Source organism: Antechinus flavipes, chromosome 6 (assembly GCF_016432865.1).
Source record: "Antechinus flavipes isolate AdamAnt ecotype Samford, QLD, Australia chromosome 6, AdamAnt_v2, whole genome shotgun sequence".
Classification (NCBI taxonomy): Eukaryota; Metazoa; Chordata; class Mammalia; order Dasyuromorphia; family Dasyuridae; genus Antechinus; species Antechinus flavipes.
Genome location: NC_067403.1, coordinates 128,521,922 through 128,546,984, shown reverse-complemented (window position 1 = coordinate 128,546,984; position 25,063 = coordinate 128,521,922). Strand labels below are relative to the sequence as shown.

General features: G+C 33.4%; 1 protein-coding gene across 1 annotated transcript in view; it reads left to right on the top strand.

Annotated features, from left to right (window-relative positions):
• Positions 1-25,063, top strand: part of ANK2 (ankyrin 2) — a 381,624-nt gene that overhangs the window by 141,465 nt on the left and 215,096 nt on the right. Inside the window, exons 3-4 of the mRNA XM_051967124.1 lie at positions 8,968-9,066; positions 13,104-13,202. Of these exons, the coding sequence (XP_051823084.1) occupies positions 8,968-9,066; positions 13,104-13,202 (198 nt within the window). The remainder of the gene's footprint in view (positions 1-8,967; positions 9,067-13,103; positions 13,203-25,063) is intronic.

The following is a 25,063-nucleotide window of genomic DNA, read 5'->3' as shown; positions in this document are numbered from 1 at the left end:
CTGACTATCCTCATGGTGACTCCCCTGCTAAGACCAAGGCCAGTTTAGAGATCCTCCAGAAAGTTAGCCTGGACATTACATCTATTGATCTTTGCCATTGGGGACCAAGCAGAACAGACCAAATCCATGTTCCACATAAAACACATCAGCAATTTTGAGGCCATTATTTTACTTGGGGGGTTAGCTTTATTTGTCATAGTGGTTAGAATATTGGGCCTGAAGTCAGGAAGACTCACATCCCCAAGTTCAAAATCAGCCTCAGATACTTGCTAGCTATGTGACTCGGGCCAGTCACTTTATCCTTTTTTAAAATTTTAATTGTAGTAAGTTTATTTTAAACACACTTTGATTTATGAATCATGTTGGGAGAAAAAAATAAGACCAAAAAGGAAAAACATGGAAGAGATTTAAAAAACAACAAAACAGAAAAAAGAAGTAAACAGAGCATGTATTGATTTCCATTCAGTCTCCTTAGATTTTTTTCTGGATGCAGATAGAATTTTCTGACCCAAGTCTATTGGGATTCCTTCAATCACTATACCACTGAAAAGAACCAAGCTTTTCATAGTTGATTATCACACATTCTTGCTGTTATCGTGTGCAGTGTATTCCTGGTTCTTCTTGTTTCACTCAACCTCAGTTCATGTAAATCTTTCCAGGACTTTCTACAATCAGCTTATTCATCATTTTTTTAAATAGAAAATAATATTCCATTAACTTCATGTATCACAGTTTGTTCAGCCATTCCCCAATTGATGGGTATCCACTCTTTTTCCAATTCTTTGCTACCACAAAAAGAGCTGCTACAAATATTTTTGCCCATGTGAGTCCTTTTTCCCTTGCTTATGATTTCCTTGAGATACAAGTCTAGTAATGGCACTGCTGGATCAAATGGTATGTATAATTTTGTAGCTCTTTGAGCATAGTTCTAGATTACTCTCCAGAATGGTTGGAACATTTCGCAACTCCACCAACAATGCATTAGTGTCCCAGTTTTCCTACATCCCCTGCAACATTTATCATTATCTTAGCGAATCTGAGAAGTATAAGATGGTACCTCAGAGTAGTTTTAATTTGCATTTCTCTAATCAATAGTGATTTAGAATATTTTTTCAATTAACTATAAGTAATTTTAATTTCATCATCTGAAAATTGTTCATATCTTTTGATTACTTATCAATTGGGGAATGATTTGTATTCTTATAAATTTCATACAGCTCTTTATATATTTAGAAATGAGATCTTTATCAGAAATAATATACGTAAAGATATTTTACAGCTTTGTATTTCCCTTTTAATCTTGTTTCTGTTGGTTTTATGTATGCAAAAACTTTTTTAATTTAATGTAATCAAAGTTGTCAATTTTGCCTTTCATAATAATGTTCTCTAATTCTTCTTTGGTCATAAATTCCTCCCTTCTCCAGTGATCTGATAAGTAAATTATCCTCGTTTTCCTAATTTGTTTATGATATCACCCTTTATACCCAAATCATGTATCCATTTTGACCTTATTTTGGTATGGGGAGTGAGATGTAGGTCTATGGCAATTTTCTGATATCTTATTTTCTAGTTTTCTCGGCAATTTTTGTCAAATAGTGAATTCTTATTCTAGAAGCTGAAGTTTGGAAGTTTATCAAATACTAGATTGCTATAGGCCTTCATTCTTGTATCATGTGTGTCAAATCTATTCCACTGATTCACTACTCTATTTCTTTGCCAAAAGATTTTGATGATTGCTGCTTTATAATATAGTTTTAGGCTTGGCACTGCTAAGCCACCATCTTTTATAGTTTTCTTTCATTAATTCTCTTGATATTCTTGACCTTTTCTTCTTCTACATGAATTTTGTTATTATTTTTTTCTAATTCTATAAAATAATGAAATAATGTTTTGGCAGTTTGAATGGTATGGCACTAAACAAGCAGACCAATTTAGGCAGAATTGTCATTTTTATTTTATTAGCTCAGCCTAGCCATGAACAATTGATATTTTTTCTATTGTTTAGATCTGATTTTATTTGTGTGAGAAGTATTTTGTAATTGTGTTCATATAGTTCTTGGGTTTGTCTTGGCAAGTAGACCCCAAGTATTTTATTTTTGTCTACAGTAATTTTAAATGAACTTTCTCTTTCTATCTCTTCCTGATGGATGTTGTCAGTAATATATAGAAATGCTGGTGATTTGTGTGTGTTTATTTTATATCCTGCTATTTTTGCTAAAGCTGTGAATTGTTTCTAGTAGATTTTTGGATAATTTTTTAGGATTCTCTAAGTATGTCATCATATCATCTGCAAAGAGTGATAGTTTTATTTCCTCATTACCTATTTTAATTCCTTTAATTCCTTTTTCTTTTGTCATTGCTAAAGTCAACATTTCTAGTACAATGTTGAATAAAAATGGTGATAATGGGCATCCTTGTTTCACCCCTCATCTTATTGAGAATGTGTCCAGCTTCTCTCCATTACAAATAATGCTTGCTATAGGTTTTAGATAGATAGTGTTTATTATTTTAAAGAAAGCTCCCATTATTCCTATAGTCTCTAGTGTTTTTAATAGGAATGGCTGCTGTATTTTGTCAAAAGCTTTTTCTGCATCAATTGAGATTATCATATGCTTTCTGTTGGTTTTGTTATTGATGTCATTGATTATGGTAATAGTTTTCCTGGTATAAATCCCCTTGGTCATAGTGTATTATGCTGCTGATAAGCTGCTGTAATCTTTGCCAATATTTTATTTAAAATTTTTGTTTCAATATTCACTAGGAGATTGGTCTGTAATTTTCTTTCTCTGTTTTGGCCCTTCTTGATTTAGATATCAGTGCCATATTTGTGTCATAGAAGGAATTTGACAGTACTCCTTCTTTACTTATTTTTCTAAATAAGTTACATAGTATTGGAATTAATTATTCCTTAAATATTTGATAGAATTGACTTGTGAATCCATCTGGCCCTGGAGATTTTTTTCTTAGGAGTTCATTGATGATTTGTTTAATTTCTTTTTCTAAAATGGAACTTTATTTTATTTCCTCTTCTGCTAATCTAGACAACTTATATTTTTATAAATATTCATCAATTTTGGTTAGATTGTCAGACTTGCTATCATAGGGTTGGACAAAATAGCTCCTAATTATTGCTTTAATTTCTTTTTCGTTGCTGATGAATTCACCTCTTTCATCAATAATTATTTTTTTAAATAAAATAAATGGAAGATAAACTTAGAGGTGGATATCTAGTAGCTGGGGAAACTTTCCTTCCATTTATTTTTTCTTTGGGTGATTTGGTTTTTTCCTTTCCTTTTCTAATGAAATTAACCAAAGATTTATCTATTTTGTTAGTTTTTTTCATAAGACCAACTCTTAGGTTTGTTAGTTCAGTAGTTTTCTTAGTTTTTATTTTATTGATCTCTTCTTTGAGTTTTAAAGTTTCTAATTTGGTATTTAATTGGGGGTTTAATTTTTTTTTCTTTTTTAGCTTTTTTACCTAATTCATTGATCTCCTCTTTCTCTTTTTTGTTTATGTAGCTATTTAGAGATATAAAATTTCTCCAAAGAACTGTTTTGGCTGCATTTGGTATGTTGTTTCACTATTGTCATTTTCTTGGATGAAATTATGGATTGTTTCAGTGATTTGTTGTTTGACTCACTCATTCTTTAGAATTAGATTATTTAATTTCCAATTGGTTTTTAGTCTATCTTTTTCTTTCCCTTTGTTGAATAGAATTTTTACTGCTTTGTGATCTGAAAAGGAAACATTTACTATTTCTGCCTTTTTGCATTTAATTGGGTAGTTTTTATGCCCTAATATATGGTCAGTTTTTGTGTAGGTGCCATGTACTGCCAAGAAAATGGCATATTCTTTTTTTTTTTCCTATTCAATTCAATGTCTATTTCTTCTATAAGTAGTTTGAAATCTTCTCTGGGAATTTCCCTGCTCTACCACTTGGTGCATACACATTTAGTATTATTACTGCTTCATTATTTACTATATCTTATCAAGATGTATTTTTCCTCATCTCTTTTAATAAGATCTATTTTTACTTTTGCTTTATCTGAGATCAGAATTGCTACCCCTGCTTTTTTAACTTTAGCTGAAGCATAATAAATTTTGTTCCAGCCTTTTACCTTTACTTTGCATGTGTCTTTCTGTGTCAAATGTGCTTTTTATAAACCACATATTATAGGATTCTGTTTTTTAATCCAGTATGCTATTTGCTTCAATTTACGGGAGAGGTCGTCCCATTCATTTTAACAACTACAGTTATCGGGTCTGTATTTCTTACTTCCTATTTTCTCTTTCCACCCTGTCCTTAGTCTTGTAAATGACTTTTTTTTTTTAACCCACCCTGCTTTCTGTCTTATCTCCTATCACCCCTTTCCCTTCTCTTTACCAGTATTTTTTTTACCCACCTCACCTATTACCTTATCTCCTATCATCCCTCCTTCTTCTCTTTATCAATATTTTTTTACCCACTTCACTGTAGCCTGTGATGTTCTGAGTAGCTTTCTGGAGGACTTTGGTATCAGTCTGAGTCCTTGGTCTTAATGGAAAAGTGATGAAAGCAGGACAGCCACCAGAAGGATGGTCAGAGATAGAATGTCTCATTTTCAGTCTTTCTCAGCCCTTAAATACCCTACTAAAATTACATACTGATTATGTGTGAACTAGAGAACCATTATATCACCATGCTAAGTATATGTATACAAGAGAACCATCAACCCCATCAATTCCACTGAGTTAATACCTCTTTGTAAGTATTCTTGTTTCAAGTATGCTTCTCCAGAGTTCCCTCTACATCACCCCTCTCCCCTTCCCTTACTAGTGTTTTTTCTAAATCCACTGCCTCCACTACCTTATTTTCTATTAACCCTTACCCACTTGTCTTACCTTTTTTCCTAGGGTTTCTATCCTGTCCCTCTCTTTTTTTTTTTCCTTTTTCTTCTCCTACTTTTTTACAGGCTTAGATAAATTTCTATATCCAATTGAATGATTAAAGTATTCCCTCTTAGAGGCAAAACTGATGAGATCAATCTTCAGACAATGCTCATCGTCTTCTCTTTTTCTCCTCAATTGCAATAGGTCTTTTGAGCCTCTTGCTGTAAAATAATTGTCCCATTATACCTTCCTTTTCCTCTTTTTTCCAGTACAGACCTTTTTCTTTTGTGTGATCACATCAGAGTCCATTCACAATCACATCCTCAGTACATTTGATGCCCGCCCCCCTTTGTCTACTCTAGTGTCAGATACAGTTCTCAAAAGTTACATATATTGTTTTCCCATCTAGGGATGTAAACAGTTTAACCTTTAAATATATATATATATATATATATGTGTGTGTGTGTGTGTGTGTGTGTATATTTCCCCTGTTTATTTTTTAATGGTTCTCTTGAGTCCTATATTTATAAATTAAATTTTCTGTTTAGTTCTGTTTTGTTTTGTTTTGTTTTGTTTTTTCCGATAGAAATTATTGAAAGTCTCTTACTTCATTGAAACTCCATCTCTTCCCCTGAAAGATAAGGCTGAATCTCTCCGGATAGTTAATTCTTGGTTGTAACCCCAAGTCCTTTGTCTTCTGGAATATGGCATTCCAGGCCCTCCAATCCTTTAATGTAGAAGTTGCTAGATCCTAGATAATCCTGACTGTTTGGTTCTTAATATTTGAATTGTTTTTGTCTGGCAGCTTGAAGTTTATTTTCCCTTAAGATTATAGTTTTGGAGTTTTGTCACAATGTTCCTTGGGATTTTCCTTATGGGATCGCTTTCCAGAAGCAATCAATGGATTCTTTTAATGAGTATTCCTTCCTTTGTTTCTAGAACATTGGGACAATTTCCTTAATGATCTCTTGTAGAATGCTTTCCAGGCTCTTTTTTTGATCATGGCCTTCAGGTAGGTCAATAATGTTTAAATTGTCTCTTTTGGATCTGTTTTCTGTTTTGCCAAAGAAATATTTCACATTTTCATTCATCTTTTCATTCTTTTTGGTTTGCTTGACTGATTTGTACTGTCTCATAAAGTCATTAGCTTTCATTTGCCTTCTTCTAGTTTTTGCTATGCGACTTGCTTCAGTTATCTTTTGTATCTCCTTTTCCATTTGGTTTATTCTTCTTTTTAAGGAGTTGTTTTCTTCAGACAGTTTTTTTCTTTCCTTTTCCAAACTGTTGACTCTCTCATGAGTATCTCTCATTTATTTTCTCATTTTTTCTTTTATGTCTCTCATTTCCCTTTTGAAATTTTTTATGATCATTTACAAACAGACTCTTTGGGCTTGAGACCAATTTATACCATTCTTTGAGATTTCTTCTGTGAACATTCTGTCCTACTGTGAGTTTTTGTTTTGGTCTATCCTGTCACCACAGCAGTTTTCTATGGTAAGGTTCTTTTTTGTTTCTTGCTCATTTTCTTTCCTTTTCTTTTGGTATTTCCTCTTTTTTACTCTTAAGATGGAGCTCTACTCCTGAGGTAAAAGGGGTGCTTTCCCAAGCTTCCTGTGCATCTCTAAGCCTTGGCTTTGAGCACAGGGGCCCTTTGTCCTTTGTTTATAGGAGATAACTTTGCCTAGTTTTGTTTTGGTTTTGATTTTTTTTTTCCTTAGGAAACAGCCTGGTTTCCCAGAGTTTGCCTTCTGAATTGGGACTGGATACTGCCCCACTGATTTGTTCCTTCACTGAGCCAGGACTGAGGGTCTTAACTGATGATCTGTTCTCACAGGCTTTCCAAGAGTCTATCTGATCTGGGCTGAATACCCTTTTCACCCCATACAGACTGACCTTTCTTGAAGTTTTTTTCAGTAGTTAGAGAATGATTTCGTTCCATCAGACTCTGTTCAGAGGCTTGGTTTCATCTGGTTTTTGAAGGAAACTGGGAGAGCTTGAGCAGCTTTCTGACTTTATTCTGCTATTTTGGCTCCACCCCTGGAATCCAAGTCACTTTTTCCTTTGTGCCTTAGTTTCTTCATCCTTAAAATGAGATGGAGAAAGAGATGGCAAACCACTCTACTGTCTTTGCCAAGAAAATCTCAAATAGGATCACAAAGAGCTGGATACAAATGAAATGACTGAATAAAAGCAAAATCTTATTTTGATTGGGAGGAAAATGCAAATTTATTTTTTTGGGGGGGGATTAAGGCAATTAGGGTTAAGTGTTTTGCCCAGGGTCACAAGCTAGAATGTGTTAAGAGTCTGAAGCCCGATTTGAAATGGTATTCTATCTACTGTGCTATCTAGCTGCCCCAAAATGTAGATTTTTAAATAAGTAACTCATTACTAATATTTGAATTGATGTGAAATTTCACTAATGTAGATACTCTTTAGTTCTTTTAATTCTTAGTAGAAACAATGTAACCCTCTGTTTTCATTAAAATCTATTAATTATTCATCTCAAATATGTTATTGGGCATATAGTTCAATAAATTGGTATATTCTCTATTCATTGTTTTAAAAGAAATGCTATAAAAATTCTAATGTATTTTTTGCACCTGTCTGACTATTTTGACCCTCATTATCTCTCATCTATTAAGTTTAATAGCAGTTTACTAGTCTCTGTACATCTTTAATCTCTTCCTTTCTCTCCTAGAGTAACAATCATAATACATGCGTCCCATCCTATTATTGCTATACTTTAGTCTTCAGTAATTCTAGAGCATCACTTTAACATGGGAATGAATCTTAAAATCATCTAGTTCAGTCCCATTATTTGCAGATGAGGAAATTGAAGCCTGGAGAAGGCAAATGACTGATTCAAGGCCTGCAGTGTCTTCTAAATAGATATAGTTTAATGTTTAAAGTCCTCTATAGTCTAGGTTAAACTTATCCAACCTTATTTCATGGCATTCTACTTTAGATAATCTATGCTAGGGCCAAACTAGTTAATTTGACAGTTCATTTTTTTTTTCCCAATCTCATCCTGACCTCCCCTAGTACTGTACATTTATTTGTAAATAGGATCATAGATTTAGAATTGAAAGGGACCTTATATGGTACCAAATCTAACTCCCTTTTTTCAGATGAAGAAATTGATATCTAGAGAGATTTATAGAGATTTGCCTAAAGTCCCATTGCTAGCATCTGAAGTCAAAAAATTATCTGTTTAGTTTCTCCCAACAAATGATCATTCTTTTTTTCACTTTAAGACAGTCAGAGATGAAGAATGAACTGTCTCCTAAAGCAGTCTCTGTCACTTTGGGACAGCTTTTTCCTTAAATCAAGAAGAAATCTGGCTCTCCCTACTTCTCTTCTCCCAACTGCCCCATTAGCCATCTTAGAGCCTATGCAAAACAACTCTTGTTTCTCTTCTATTAGACAGTCATAGAAATATGCCCTCACTAAGTCTCATTCCTAGCTAAGCATTCCAATTTCCATTGGCCAATCCTCCTGGCATGGTTTAATTTTTGAAACTTAATTGAACTTGCTTTGCTTTATGTTACTATTATAAATGGTATTCATATTCTATAGTATTTAAAATAGAATCTTTTTATACAAAAATCATGATGAGAGTTTTAAATGTTGAGGACATATATAGATATGAACTAGATGTTACAATGTTAATAAAAAGAATATGAGATGAGCTTGAAATGTTGGGAGATGGGACGGAAAACCTCTTACAAAAGTATTGTCACATAAGTCTTTCTTAGAAACAAGAGTTTCCACTAAGAGGCATCTGATCACCAGTTATCCTATGTCTTTAAAATCACTTGTTATTTTTTAGAAAAGAGCTTCATCAGCTAAAAGTTATTTATTTAAATAGTATTCAAGACCTTTAATTCTCTTTTCCTTGCCACAAAACTGTTTTTTTTTCCCCCAATGAAAATGTGATGAACCATCATTATGCAATAATAATAATAGAAGGGTTTTTTTGTTCCAATTCCTTCTGGATTTTTTGCCATCTTTTTCAGTCTATACTGGTTAGTGATTAGATCACAGAGTTGTCTTGACAGATATTTTATTTTTGGCTCCTGTTGTATTTCTGTTCCCAGAATGGACTCAATGCCTTGCACCTTGCAGCCAAGGAAGGTCATGTGGGACTGGTCCAGGAGTTATTGGAAAGAGGATCAGCGGTAGATTCTGCCACTAAGGTAATGTGCTCATGCATATGGAACTTATTTTATTCAGGGAAGGAGCTATTGAACTCATATCTCAAATTTTATGGCAACCTTATTCATTGCATTGCTGGAACATCTGGAATCCAAACTAAGCAATACTGAGAATGAAACCTATTTCATTATACTATAAAGGAGTTGAATGATTCCTTCCATATACATTTCATTTATGGAGTAGAAGGAAAGATCTTTGGTATCATTCATCTATACATTTAGTTTTAAAGTAAATACTTTCCTTATATGGAGGGGTAGGAATGGTTGACAGCTGAATTTTGGTCCATATTGACATGCTGTCAGAATTCACAGAAGCTATTAACATCCTTTTTTAAGGGTGTTTCATTGTTTCTTTTGATATAGAGTACTAATTGTTAATGGAAGCCAAAATCCTTCTTGCTTTCCCAAGCTTTTTCATTTCATTTACATTTTCATTAAAAAAAAAAAAAAAGAAAGAAAAATGCTTTTTATTCTAATGAAAAGAGCTCTCATATATAGACTAAGAGTAGGTGTGCAGTTCACTCCCTATCACTATAAGGCATGACAATAAATTAATAACAATTTCCTATCTTTGTGGAGTGCTGTTTACAAAATATTTTTAAATACCTCAAAATAATAAGAGCTTTAAAAGCACATAGCATAAATGATGCATCTTCTCCCAGTGATCTTCTCACCTTTATATAGTGAATGGTTATCTCTAAGACAATGGTTCCCACATGTATATATCTAGACATCATCTCTTTCTTGAGTTTCCTCTTCTTGTCCATATTACCAAATGCCTATTACTCAACATTTCCAAAATAGAACTCTGTACATTTTCTCCAAAGTCTGTTTCCCATTTATTACCAAATAGTTCTAAAGTTTTGAATTACAGTTTCTCAAAATTCAGTCTCTTTTATTCTTTCTTCTAACTATGGGAAAGTTCCCTTTTCACCCTCCCCTTCCATTGATTTCTTTCCCAGTTAACTAGTGTTCTTGATTCTTCTATAATTACAATCAACCTAAGGTCTCAGAGAGCTTGGAGACACAACTTTACATTGACAAAGGAAATTTTGTTAATTTTAGATTAGTTGATTTCAGATGTTAGAGAGAGCCTAATTAGCAAGATCAGAAAAACACATTATAAGTGGAATATGATGTGGAATATTCCCTTGCAGGAAGCTAGAGATTGTAAGAGGTAAAGGTGATGAGAGAGAAACTATTATGGAATACAAGATGTGTAAAATTGTCTTGAGAGGCAGAAGGTAGGAAAGGGAACATCATGTGGAGGTTTTGAGGGGGATCTAATAGACCACTTTATCTGGAATGTAAAATACATGAAGGAAAGTAATGTGAAATTAATTTATAATTGTGGTTTTCAAATTTTCTTTTTGGTTTTAAGGCTTCATAACTCTTGAAATTTATTGAAGACTCTTTCAAACAATTTTTGTTTATGTAGTTTATAGCAATAGATATTTATCATATTAAAAAGTAAAGCCTTTTAGTATTATGATTACAATATTTTTGACCTTGTAGAGCCCTTCAACAGATCTTGGAGATAGCAACAGGTTCCCCTAACCAAGCTCTGAGAACCACTGGTATAGAGCTATTGATTGGAAACAGGTTGTCTAGTATTTTGAATGTCAAACATGAGAACATTTTTATTTTATTTTAGAGATAATGGGGAGGGGGAATCACTGAAGTTTACTGAATAGAGAGAAACATAGTTAAACCTGTCCATTAGGGATATCAATTTGGCAGCAGTGTAGAAGATAGTTTGGAAGGGAGATATTGAGCACAGGAAGAATAATTTAGAAGCTATTGCAGTAGTTCAAGTGAATTGTGATGAAGGCATGAAATATGATGGTATATTGATACAATATACAAATATATATATAATGGAGAGAAAATCAGTGTGAGACATGGTGTGTAGATATAATTGACAACACTTGATACTTTATGAATGTGGGAATTTATGGGGAGAGGAGAGAGTTGATGACAGTTTTGATGATGTGACCCAGGAAAACTCCTCAATACAACATTCCATATCATCTCTCCAAGTTTTTGTATGACGATGTCCCTCAACCCACACTGGTTCCTGGAATTCCTTTCTTTCTCATCTTTACATCTTAACATCTCTGGTTTCCCTCACAGATCAGCTTAAATATCATAAGGGGCCTTTCCTGATCCTTTAAACTCTTAGTGCCCTCCCTTATATTTATTTACTTTGTGTTTATTTACCTATAAATGCATTTTGTTTGTTCCAATAAAATGCCAACCATTTGAGGCTAAAGTATTGCTTTAGGTCAGCAGGAATACAATTAAATTGTGATGATATAGAATAGATTCTGTATCCCCATGCCTGGAACAGTGTCTGGCACACAATAGGCTCTAAATAAATTCTGTTGTGTAAATGAATGAATACAATATTGCTTCCCTTAAAATGTAAACATAGCATGCTATTTGGGGTGACCACTCACATAATAGTTACACAAACCTCTCACAAGAATATGTACAATTATTTCAAAGTCCAATTCTTCTTGTGCAGCAAAATAACTGTATGGATATGTATACACATAATGTATTTAACATGTATTGGTCTATCTGCCATCTGGGGGAGGGGTGGAGGAAAGGAGGGGAAAAATTGGAACAAAAGATTTTGCAATTGTCAATGCTGAAAAATTACCCATACATATAACTTGTAAATAAAAAACTATAATAATAAAAAAAAGAATATGTACACACCTACTCACTTCATGGGCTAGTTCATTCAATCCAGCCTAGCCTCATATAGTCAGGTCTAGATTCCAAGAAAAGGATAATAGCCATATGGTTACAACTGAAATCTCTTAGAACCCTAAGAGATGTTGTGAGGGAACGCATTACCCCTCCTCATTGCTTCAGTTCTCAAGTCCCTACTGTTATACTTTTATTTACATAAAACTAGCCACTCAAAATAATTAGATTTTTAGATCTCAAATTTTGTAATAATGAAATAAATGATGAATTAAAGAAAATAGAATAATATGGTGAAGAATAGTCCATACAAGGAGACCTAGGTTATATTTATCACCAATGTACTGGTGTATTGTTATATCTTTTGGGAAGAGTGAGCATATTCTTAAAGAAACCTGCAAAGGAAGCAAGTGAGTGGGAAAAACTCATATGTCCAGGGTAACTCTAGAACTTTAATTTTTGTTATACCTCTTCTGTCTCAGAAAATATCTATAAAAATCCCATGTAGAACAGAGCTTCTTTCTTGAATAGATGCTTCCACTCCTAAACTGAGTTAACCCATAGTTGCTTTTTATACTTGCTTTTTAACTTAAACTTTTCAAGGTATGGTGTCTCACCAAACTAGGTGATCTGCTAGGTACTTTCTCTGATTTCTGCTTCTATAATATTCTTTTGCTCAGTTAGAATCACTTTTCATTTGCACCTGTAGGTTCTATAACTTATAGCTTCAAGTTTTACTGATCACAATATTGAAATCTGTCTTTTCTGCATTCATTATTCCCTGAATTTTCTTCTATATTCTGTTGACTGTAAGCAGTGCTTAAAAAGCAATACAAGATTATGCTTATGAGCATTTAAAGACCAAATTCTTGAGGGTAGATGAGAATGTATACACACATTGTTAAAGTTTAATCTGTATTATTAATACTTTTAAAATTCTAGACAATTGATGAAATAAATCAAACAGGGATTTATAGTGATTGCTGATTTTTGTATAAATGCTTACAATGAAAATTTAATAATCAGCTTCACTTAATTGAAATTGGTTCCAGGACACCTTTGTCTTTTTTCAAGTTTACAACATGGCGGGGCAGGGATGGGGATGGATCTTGCCTTATGTGAAACATCTCGTTAAGTCATATTTTATTGTTTTGTAATAAAAACTTATAAGCATTCTGAGGAATTTCTGAGAAAAAATCTAAGATTTTTACAACAAAGAAAATATTGGAAATTATTGTAATCTTTTCTGTGTTTTTTGTTTTTTTTGTTTTTGGTTTGTTTCTACTTTTTGCTTTCCCAAACAGAAGGGAAATACAGCTCTACACATTGCATCATTGGCTGGACAAGCTGAAGTTGTCAAAGTTCTGGTTAAGGAAGGAGCTAATATCAATGCACAATCTCAGGTATGGATTCAAATTTCTTCACTAAAATTCATGGTTTTTCATGGAAGGGATTGAATGAAATATATATAATGAATTCAACCAGATATTAGACAAAAATGTGCCTTATAAGGAGTTTGGTTACTTGTTTTAATCAAGTTGTATTATTTCATATAATATAATACTAGAGAAACTGAGGCAAGTAGAAATTTTAATTTTTAATGTGGAGTAGCTTAAGCTAAATGACCAAAATGGGAATATGCTTCCAAAGCATTTGGTATAGAGAAACTGAGGCACAGAGTTTATATAAAATTTGCGAGCAGAATACAGAAACCAAGAATGCAATTAACTTTTGCAGCCGTTGTTATCTTTACTTCAAAGAGAGCAAAGAGAGAGGAGTTAACTTAGCATTAACAACCTGAAGCTTGTGACTCAGGCCCTGTCAGACAAAGAAGGAAGGCTAGATAACATAACTGGTGTCTTTGTCCTTGACAATAATTCTATTCCTAGGGTAGTTTTTGGACAAGGATGAAGTCAGAAAGGCAAGCACCTGGATACTTTTTCTTTTCTATCCTTCATTGTGAAGGGAAGTTGGAGTCTCAAGGTTTAAAGTTTTCTTCTAAAACTCAACTTTCCCAAGTCTAATTGCACAAATTAAAAAGTGGGGGAGGGGTGTATGACCAGCTATCCAGGGCCCAACATGACAAGGAGCTGGAGATGGCCAGGGCCTAAAATAATGATTATTTCTTTTTTCTAGTAATATTTAAGATATTTATTCTTTTTCCAAAAGTTTCTACTTGATGTTGATTTTAGTGGAAACTTGATAAAAATCCTATTAGTGTCCTTTTGAGTTCTCAATAGTTATAGTAAACATGAGCTATAATTTTGGAATTTTTGTGCATGTGTGTGAAATAATTCATGTATTTCTTTGTTTCTCTATAAGTGTTCAGTCACTTCAAATATTTATCTCTTTCTGTGGAGTCTTGTGACCCTGTGAAAGCCACATATTCTTTGGCATAGGCAAATTCTCCCAAATGGTGAAGGATTTAGATGGTGTTTTTGTGGGCACAGCAATCATTTTGTTTTATGATGTGAATCATCATTTCCTAGCTTTTGGGTGCTCTCTAAGATTTGGGGTAGCTTATAGCTGCTCTGCAACAGGGTTACCTACAACACATGTAATCTTAGAGTGCTGATAACTTTGTTAGGATTATTGAGAGCGAATGCTAGTCTTTTGCTTTCACAGTTCAACTGCTTTTTCTTTATTAATACTTCATATATTTTCATACACTTAGAGCTTTTTTGGTAGGAAAGGAAGTAAATTGGCAATTAGGAATATATGAAAAATTTAATTCCTTATTATCTAGACTTCAAATTAGATCTCAAATATATTTTCTATTATTTTTTGCATGCCTATGGATAAGTACTTTGTTCAACTTGTTTATATAAGTCTTAACTCAAAAGAACATGCTGATATTCTTTAAAATACATAGCATCTTGGTCCTTAAATTGGAAAATCTTCCAAATTCTATGTTCCAGAGAAAGTAATGACCTTTTTTCCCCATTGTGGTTAGAAAAAAACTTACTGTTTTAGAAGATAGGAAAAATGAGTGAAAAACATTTACAATTGTATTTATTCAGAAATTTGCTTTAAGATCAGGTTAATTTGAATATTTTAAACAGATAAATGTTAAAAATAAAGATCTGAAGTTTTAATTTGCTTTTAGGAATTTCATTATAGACTTAGAAGGAAATTCAACATAAAAAGATGCTTTTCAATATCTTATAATAGATATTTCTGAAATTGAGGATTGATATTCCTGTCATTGTGGCTGAGCAAGATGGTTACTCTCTCTGGCTCCATTTCATAGTTTGTAAAATGAAGATACTATTAACTCTTGTTTCATAAGTTTGTTGTGAAAATGAGGTAATCTTTTTAAAGCATTTAGAAAAATTTAAAGCAATATATAAGTTATCTGTTGTTGACAAATGGAAACAGTAGGCACATAATTCAACATCATTTTCTGAGGATGTCTGTGGTAACATTTTTCTTGCTGTGAAAAAACAGGCCAAAGCCAATAGCCCTGTCTTTTATGTTCAACTTCATGTTATATTCCAATAGTAATATGAAAAAAGTAAATATTATTTTAACAAGTAAAAAATTATGTTACTTCGCATTACTTATAATTAGACTTAAGGATTTTTTGTTTGTTTTTACACAGTGTTTTGCATATAGTAAGTGTTTAATAATGCTTATTGAAATGAATTCATCAATACGAAATGATGATTAGTAGAGGGCTTTTTAAGAGACTTAATTTTTATAAAGATTAGCAATTAAAATATTAGATTCTGTAAAATGTTTCTCAAACTATTTTCTAAAGTCTAGAGCACTAAAATATATTTAATCAAAACTCATCATTCTCTTTAATTTTTTTTTTCACCAAGAAAATTTACTTCCAAGTATTTCTTCTTGTGTTAATGAATGGAATGAAACAACATAGAATTGGTTTTTTTTTTTTTTTTCTGTAAAATTTAATTTACGTACCTGTATGCAAGAAGTTTTTGCAATTGGGAATAAAGTAAAAAATTGTCAAGGACAATTTTACAGCATTGACAACTGCCAAATCTTTTTTTTCCAATTTTTCCCCTCCTTCCCCCCATCCCCTCTCCCAGATGGCAGGTTGACCAATACATGTTAAATATGTTAAAGTATAAATTAAATACAATATAAGTATACATGTCCAAACAGTTATTTTGCTGTATAAAAAGAATCAGATTTTGAAATAGTGTACTATTAGCCTGTGAAGGAAATAAAAAATGTAGGCGGACAAAAATATAGGGATTGGGACTATGTGATGGATCATAGTCATCTCCCAAAGTTTTTTTGCTGGATGTAGCTGGTTCAATTTATTACTGCTCTATTGGAACTGATTTGGTTTATCTCATTGCTGGAGATGTCCACATCCATCAGAATTGATCATCATATAGGATTGTTGTTGAAGTATATAATGATTTCCTGTTCCTGCTCATTTCACTCAGCATATAGTTCATGTAAGTCTCTCCAGGCCTTTCTAAAATCATCCTGCTGGTCATTTCTTACCTTACAATAATATTCCATAATATTCATATATCACAATTTATTCAGCCATTCTCCAATTGATAGGCATCCACTCAGTTTCCACTTTCTGGCCACTACAAAGAGACCTGCCATAAACATTCTTGCACATACTGGTCCCTTTCTCTTCTTTAAGATTTCTTTGGGATATAAGCCATTGGGCTTATAGAAGAAACACTGCTGGATCAAAGGGTATGCACAGTTTGATAACTTTTTGAGCATAGTTCCAAATTGCTCTTCAGAATGGCTGGATGTATTCACAATTCCACCAACAATGTATTAGTGTCCCTGTTTTCCCACATCCCCTCCAACATTCCGCATTATCTTTCTCTGTCATTCTAGCCAATCTGACAAGTGTGTAGTGGTATCTCAGAGATATCTTAATTTGCATTTCTCTGATCAATAATGACTTGGAGCATCTTTTCATATGGCTAGAAATAGTTTCAATTTCTTTGTCTGAGAATTGTCTGTTCATATCCTTTAGCCATTTATTTAAAATTTGGAGAATGACATGCTTAATTTCTAATTCTGAATTCAAATTATATATCCTAATTAGATCTTACTAAAATATTGGAACAAAGTGATGAGATTCAGAAATTTTCCTCATGTTGTCTGATATATAGTCAAATTAGTAGTCAAATTAGCCATTTTCCATCATGGTAAAAAAAATCTTCTTTATTGGAAAAATTTTAGGATCACAATCTTTAAGTCAGATTCTAATCTTGGTCATGTAAGATCATCATTTTCAAGTCACCCTGAAGTCTTCTGTTAAATTTTCCAATCGCCTTTACCTTTTTTTTTTTTTTTAAGAAGTATTATTTACAAGCTTAATTATCTTTAATTATTTTTTTTATACTCTTTCTCTGTCATCTGTGTTTCCCCTAATTTGGGAAAGCAAAACTAAATGATCAGGAAAATAAGAAACCTCTTTACTTTGAACAGAGGACATATATTTAGAAATGAAGATAATGTTGGTTTTTTTAAATCAAAACAATGAGATTCACTGTTTTTAGAGTTCCATTCAAGAGTGACATTGCAATCCATTCTTGCCAGCCTGTTCTGTGCTACTTTTGTCCATTTTCTTCCCATAAATTCACCCATGAGATTTCACATTCTTTGATTTTGCCTGATGTTAAGAGGTTACCAGCTGACATTCCAGCTATCTGTTATGTCTCATCTTTACCACATATCCTGCTCACATTCTTTTCTTATCATAACATTCCTTAATGACATTTTTCATCCTTGTGCTCTAAAGTTCATAGCAGGGTATATGCATAGCTTATTCAGACCTTCTAATGCCATTCACTTTTCTATTTCCAGTTTATATGAGGATCACTTTTAATACTTTGGAGGAAGTAGGATATTTTTTGCTGCAATTTGTTAGTAAACTGTTGACAACAATGATAGAATCATAGCATTGAAGGGATAGGTCTTTGCTTTTATGGGAAGTCATTAAAGGAATTCAGTTATTTAGTGAAAGTAGGCTTTTTTTATTAAAGCTTTTTATTTTTCAAAACATATGCATAGATAATTCTGCAACATTAGCCCTTTAAAAAATGTTGGGGATACAGGGGATAAATACCTTATAAGTATATTATGCATTTAAAGATATGATAATTTATAGACATAAATTCTAATCATACCTCTATGGAACAGATATTTTGATTTAGATTTTTGGTAGTAGTATATAGTAACATGGATTCTATTAGATTGATTCATAGATATATAGTGAATGTCACATGTCAAAGAATGACATGGGAATCTGGTCTTTGTATATTTTGTTCCAAATGTCATAACCATCAGTCAACATAATGGTTTTGAAAGAATCAAAATTAAACTGGATTTCTTCCATCTTCATAAAACATAAATGAGACTAATTTTCCCCTAACCTGTCCCTAAGACTTGATTAACCTACAGAACTAAATCTTGCTGTACCCAAGTCTACTGCTATAGCCTTTGGCCATACTTAATGTGATTCTGTAGTCACCTAAGGGGATCAAAAAGACTCATCAGTATGAAAGTCAGGGTCCTTCACACTTGGAAATTGTTTCAATATCATATCAGTCACTACGTGCTGTCCTTCTGACCAGACACACACACACACACACACACACACACACATTTTTTTTTTTTTTGGGGGGGGTCGCTGAGGCAGTTGGGGTTAAGTGACTTGCCCAGGGTCACACAGCTAGGAAGCTAGGAAGTGTTAAGTGTCTAATGCCAGATTTAAATTCAGGTTCTCCTGACTTCAGGGCTGGTGCTCTATCTACCGTGCCACCTGGATGCTCCCAGACATTTTCTTAAAGAGATGTCAACCCAAACAAAGTGCTGGAACATTGTTAATGAATATTTTTTCACATGGTCCTTTTATTAACTGGAGCAACCTGTGAGTACCTTATTTAATTCTAACATAGAACCTAAATAATAGGATACAGACATGAATTGGGTTTTCACTCCTAGTAATATTGAAGTAAGATGTTATGTTAATCCTATCTCTTGAAGTCAGCCCTTTCCACTGGACAGAGTAAACATATGTTTATTTGAATAAAGAAGCTTTTTAATGGACTCTGACTGAAGTTCTAGTTTCGCATATGTTTGAGACAGAACAGAGTGTTCAGTTATATGCTTTTTTTTTTTTTTTTTTTTTTTTTTTTTTTACCGGAGCCAGTGGTGTGCCATGTGGAAGCAGTTTACCTTGCCCACTACTATGACACTCTAGCCAACGTGTAGGCTTCAGTGCTTTCCTCTTCACAACTGTTTTTGCAACTGTTCCCTTCACAAGACAAGTAAAAATAGTATGTGACAAAATCAGTGGAAAATCACACCTGAAGTATATCAGTCCTTCCATCTAATTAATGATTTCTTGCAAAATGGAAAGGGTTTCACTTGTAGATGCATGTGTGAGGTAGTTCTGTATCTGAAATTACTCTAGTGCTCTGAAGGAAATCTCTGAGTCCATATCAACACATTTAATGAGATTTCTGCTGCACTAAGGAAGTCTCCTTTTGAGAAAAAAAATATTCTGAATCGCAAAAATCACTTGAAAAGAGACTTATGGGATAATATGATAGCTATTTTCAAGTATCTTAAGATATATCATGTGGAAGATATTTTAAACTTGTTTGACTTGACCCAATAAAGTAGAACTGAGAACAGATAAAAGTTGGGAAAAGATTTTTAAAAGGAAAATACAACTTCTTAACACTTAGATTGATTCAGAAATAGAATGGGCTACTTCAAAAGAAAATGGATTCCCTCAACTGAATGGATGCCCATCAATTGGAGAATGGCTAAGAAATGGATGATTTTAGAGAGACCTGAAGAGACTTGAATGAACTGACACTAAGTGAAATGAGCAGAACCAGGAGATCATTATACACAGCAACAACAAGATTATACCATAGTCAATGCTGATGTATGTGCCTCTCTTCATCAACGAGATGATTCAAACCAATTCCAATTGTTCAGTGATGAAGAGCCATCTATACCCAGAGAGAGGACTATGTTCATAACATAGCATTTTCACTCTTTTTGTTGTTGTTTGCTTGCATTTTATTTTGCTTCTCTTTTTTTCTTATGTGGCACGATAATTGTACAAATATGTATGCATATATTGGATTTAACATATGTTTCTACCATGTTTAACATATATTGGACTGCTTGCCCCTAGAGGGGAAGACATGGTGTAATTGGGGTGGGGAGGTTGGAACACAGGGTTTTGCAAGGACTAATGTTGAAGAATTGTCCACGCATATGTTTTGAAAAATAAAAAGCTTTAATTTAAAAAATTGGATTCCCTCTCATTGGAAGTCTTCAAACAAAGGATGAATGATAAACTTTTTGTTAGAGAGGCTCCAGAAATTAAAGAATCATAGATGTCATCTAGTCAAATATCTTCACTTTATAGAATAAGAAACTAAAGAAAAGTTATAACCTGCCTGCAGTCATGGAAGTATGAGCCAAGTTTCATACTTCTCACTATACCATTCTTTCTCTTCTCTTTAACAAAGATATCTTTGGTTTAGATATAGATAGGACTGACCTTCATTCTAAGACACTAAAAAAAAAAATAGTTACTAAAAATAGGAAGTAGTCAAGAAAATGGAAAGGAAGAAAGTAATTAAACTTATATAAGAATATACTGTATCAAAAATTCAAAATGTAGTAGAGCATCTTATTTACCTATCTTTATCTTTGCAAAGAAAAAAAATTATGAAAAATAATATCTTTTGAATCATTTTCATAGATATGAAACAAAAAAATCATCAAGAGAAAGTACAAACAAAAATTAATATTGAAAAGTGTAGGAGTTTCTTATAAGACTACTTTCATTTTTATGGACTAGCTCTGAGAAGCATCAAGTTCATTGTGCTTTTGGCATTGGAAGACTGAAAAAAAAAACATGCTCAGGTTTACTTGAGCACAGTGGTCTCTCCTATAATCCTATGTGATAATATAAAATTCCTTTCTTATAAATTTGATTAAAGATTGGTCAGAAATATCAAAGTTGTATCCAAAAGATGCAGACAGAGGCATTCTCATCCTGACTCATCCCTTTGACTGACTATATGTAGAAAGGCCTCTGATCATCATTTTATGGAGGATTGGGATGGGGTAAAGGAAGTATGATTTAAAACTTCCCATAGTTTTTCACATTTGATGTGAAAATGAAATTTTAAAAAAAGAGAGGAACAAACATTTTGAAAATAAAACATGCTGAATGTTCAAGTTATTATGACACTGTGGTGTGTAGGTGGGGGCTTTCTGTAAACAGATGGTTCTCCACTGAGATTTACTAAGAGGTAGGAAAAGAGTCTTTCCTCTGAGGAACCATTTGGGAGCTACCTTCCCCTTATGGCATCACATTTTCCTTTCTCTGAATAGCTAGAGGAGATGAGTACAATTCTCAAAGGAACCTCTGACCAAAGTATACTGTAAGCAGCAGAACTACTCATAAGCACCAGTGTCACCAAAACAACTGACAGGAATTTAACAAAGTTTTTGTTGTTTTGGGCTCCAGCTAACTGAGAGATCCAGTTCTGTGCAGTTTATATTTGCTTTTCTTAGTGGATATTTCCTGAAATGTGTCTCAGGCAAGGCTACCATCAACATAGAAATTATAGTTGAAAAAAAAGTTTTTTCTCAGAGGAATCATGAAGTATCAAAAGATGTTGAAAGCTTATTATGGGGAAATTGATGAACTAGATCTTGTTAGACAAAGCTGCCTTCAAAAACCTTTTACCTTGGTAAAGTTCCCTGAAGGTCTCAATCACATCCTCCATGACTTTGTTCAAGTATGTGGCTAATGTACTTCAATTACATAGGAAAAACTAAATGACAATGCAAATTAAATGCAATTTTACATTTGACTTTGAATAGCAGCTAAATTAAAGCTAAACAGCAGAAAAATAAATTTTAAAATCTCATCCTTTAAAGCTGGAGTGCATATAGAACTCTAAGGAGTACTCTCTTGTAGTCAGATTTTTACAGAGATCTCACAAAAGGCAGGCACTCACAAGTAGGTTAGAAGAAATGATATAAAGACACTATCAAGGTCTCTCTGAACTTTGGTATGATTGTTGGACATGGGAAACACTGGTACAGGACTGTCTATCATGATGTACTCATCAAAGAAGCTGCTAAGCTCTATGAGCAAAACTTACAGCTCAAAAGAAATTTAGAGCCATCTCCATCATAAATGTGGCTCAAAAGAAATTTAGAGCCATCTCAATTTAAATGTTCATATGGATTATTTGTACCCAACCTATGGTATATTTTATAAGCTCATATTTGTCCAATCAGTCATAGTTGGACACACTCTGCATTGAGCCTAACTTGGTGATGGCATTTTGGTCTTCTACAAGGATGAAGGACAACAGCCTAAAAATCTTATAGTCCTTAGAATCCATAGATTTCAAGTTAGCCCTGTAATTGATTTGAGTCAATGAAACTGTAATGTCTTCAAGGATCTTATGCTTTATTGAGATAATCCATGTAAACAAATAAGAGATATCAGTATTAAACAATATAAGAGTGTGTGTATATAACAACCTAGGATCTCAGAAATATCTATGGTGTATGTGTTAGATTTAAGACAGATAATGATCCTAAGGGGTAAAGGAGAAGATACAAATGAATACAAGCATTGAGGATCAGACTTGACAAAATTATAGATGCAGAAAAATTGAGATTAAAAACTAATTAGTAGACTAGCTTGGCTAAAAGAAACTGAATAATAAAGGATATTCTGAAATTAATTTGAAAAGATAATTGGGAGCCAGATAATGGATAACTCTAAAAATCTGGCTCAGGAGTTCTCCAAGGTAGTAGTTCTTAACCTAGAATCCATGAATTTGTTTATTTGCCTTTTTTCCCTTACATATTTAGAAAACTGTATTTCAAAATAACTTGTTTCCCTTTTAATTTTATTATTTTATTTTATACATTTAAAATATCATTCTGAATCAGAGTCCATAAGCTTTACTGGACTTCCCCATGGATCCATGATTCAAAAAGAATTCCTATGCTAGAGGAAATATAGAGATCCACTGAAGGTTTTTGAGTGTGTGTGTGGGTGTTCCCTGAATTTTAGGGTTGTTAATTGACTAATTATTTGAACAACAGATTGGAAAGAGAAAAAAGAGAGAAATGGGACATTAGGTAGTTATTGCATTTCAATTGTATTTCAAGGACAAAATATTCAGGGTTTGGACTCCATGCAGCTATGAATGAACAAAATATGATAAATATAAAAAGTGTTATAGACATAAAAATAATAAAAAAGCAACTGATGATAGAGGGATAGAGAAGGAAGAGTTGTGAACTTCTAAGATGGTTAACTTGAAAGACTAGAAGGAGGATGGACCTCTCAGTGACAGAAAAATAAGTGATTTCAACAGCATGGTAAACTTATAGAATAGGAACTACTTTCCCGACTTAGTAATAAGTCCTAGAGAATAGCCTAAACAAAACATAGTTAAGTGATTTTTATAGGGTCATGCAGATAGTAAACATCACATGGGAATGAAATGTGATTTTCCTGAATTGGAGTTCAGTATTCCATCTATCACTTCTGATGATTATAAATAAGTAATTTCTTTATTTATGACCTTTTTTTTTACATGTTAAAAAAAACATGTAAACAACACATTTTACATGTACTTCTGTTTATATTCATCACCAATGAACATGTATTGTATGCCTACCATGAGTAAGGATTAAAATAGACATTGTGAATCAAAAGGAGCATGAGATACAATCCCTTTCCTTAAGAAATTTCCAGGGATGCCAGGAAATTGTTACATAACAAGAGGAACAGTACAAACCAGCATAGGACAATATCCAGATTTTTGCCAAATCTGGTCATTTCTTTGTGCACATCTTGTATCATTCCCTTTTTCTATATTTATATATCTCCCATTCTACTTTAGGAACAAAAATTTCCTTATTGGTCTCCTTTAAGTCTCTTCCTTTTCTAACCCATCCTCCATAGACCTGCCACAATAATTTTTCTAAAGCACAGATCTGAGTCACTTTCTTGTCACTTTCTTATTCATTGTTTTCCATTCATTCCTCATCACTTCTGGTATCAAATTTGTTCCTCTGGTCTTCAAAGCTTTTCACACCTTGATCCTAATTTTGAGCTATATTGCATATTATTCCCTTGAATGAGTGCTGCACTTTAGTCAAACCAACTTTCTTTCTGTTTCTCGTATTGGACACCTTATTTCCTTAATTCATGTGCCTCTGTGTTAGGATTCTTACAAGGTGTCAAGTCAGTGGAATTGATGAGATAGTGATTCTTTAATTTACATGTACTTAGTACTTACTACAATTACACAAAATTCACACCTTTAAGAGAGCATATATAAGGAGGAGCTCTCAGGGCCAAAGAGGACAAGCCCACTAGGACAGAAGCCCACTCACTAGAAGCTCTGAGCCTCAGCTAGACTTCAGTCAAGGAGATTCACAAGGCAGAGAAGGAAGCTTAAGCTCTTAGAACCAAGACTACAGAAGGCCTCTAAGAAAAACTAGCTGAACTCCAAGTGAAGGAGATAAGACTTTGAAGGAGACAATAAAGGATTTGGACTTTTAGTTCCCGACTGCATTTGGGGTGATTACATTGAACTAAAACAAAGGCTGCCTCCAGAAGCCCCCCAAGAAACCTGCTCCCAGAGAAGATTACACTTTAGAGAAGAACATTACATTTTGGCACCAGAATGTGGGGCCAAGAACCTTCATCTGTGACACAGAAATTAGGATAAGTACAACAAGGAAACTTTGTTAAAGGGCTAAACTAGTGCTTCAGCTAAAATGGGACAGGTGTTTAGAACACAGCCTTCTTTTCCAATTAAAGGAAAATGTGTAGAGAACATTGTTAGACTTATGAAAAATCAAGATTTGATTATAATTTGGGAGCAGATCACTAAACTTTTAGAAACTGTACTGTACAGGAGATGTGTCTCCTTGGTTCTCTCAGGAAAAAGAATTGGATCTAGAGGAGTAGAAATTAGGAGAGCAATCAATTCTACAATGAAAATGGATCTGACTCAATTTCCAAAGACACACTTAATACATATAATTTAATACAACTGGCTTTAAAAAATTAGATAAGTGCTAGAATAAGGAAAAAGAAGACAGAAAAGGAGGGGGAGTTAAGTACAATGCTGAGTGTGGTACTTCATAGCAGGAGAAATTAGGTCATACCACATCCCCTGACCTACTTCCCTCAATTAACCCTTCATGGGTGGAGGAAAAAGGAGGAGGGGAA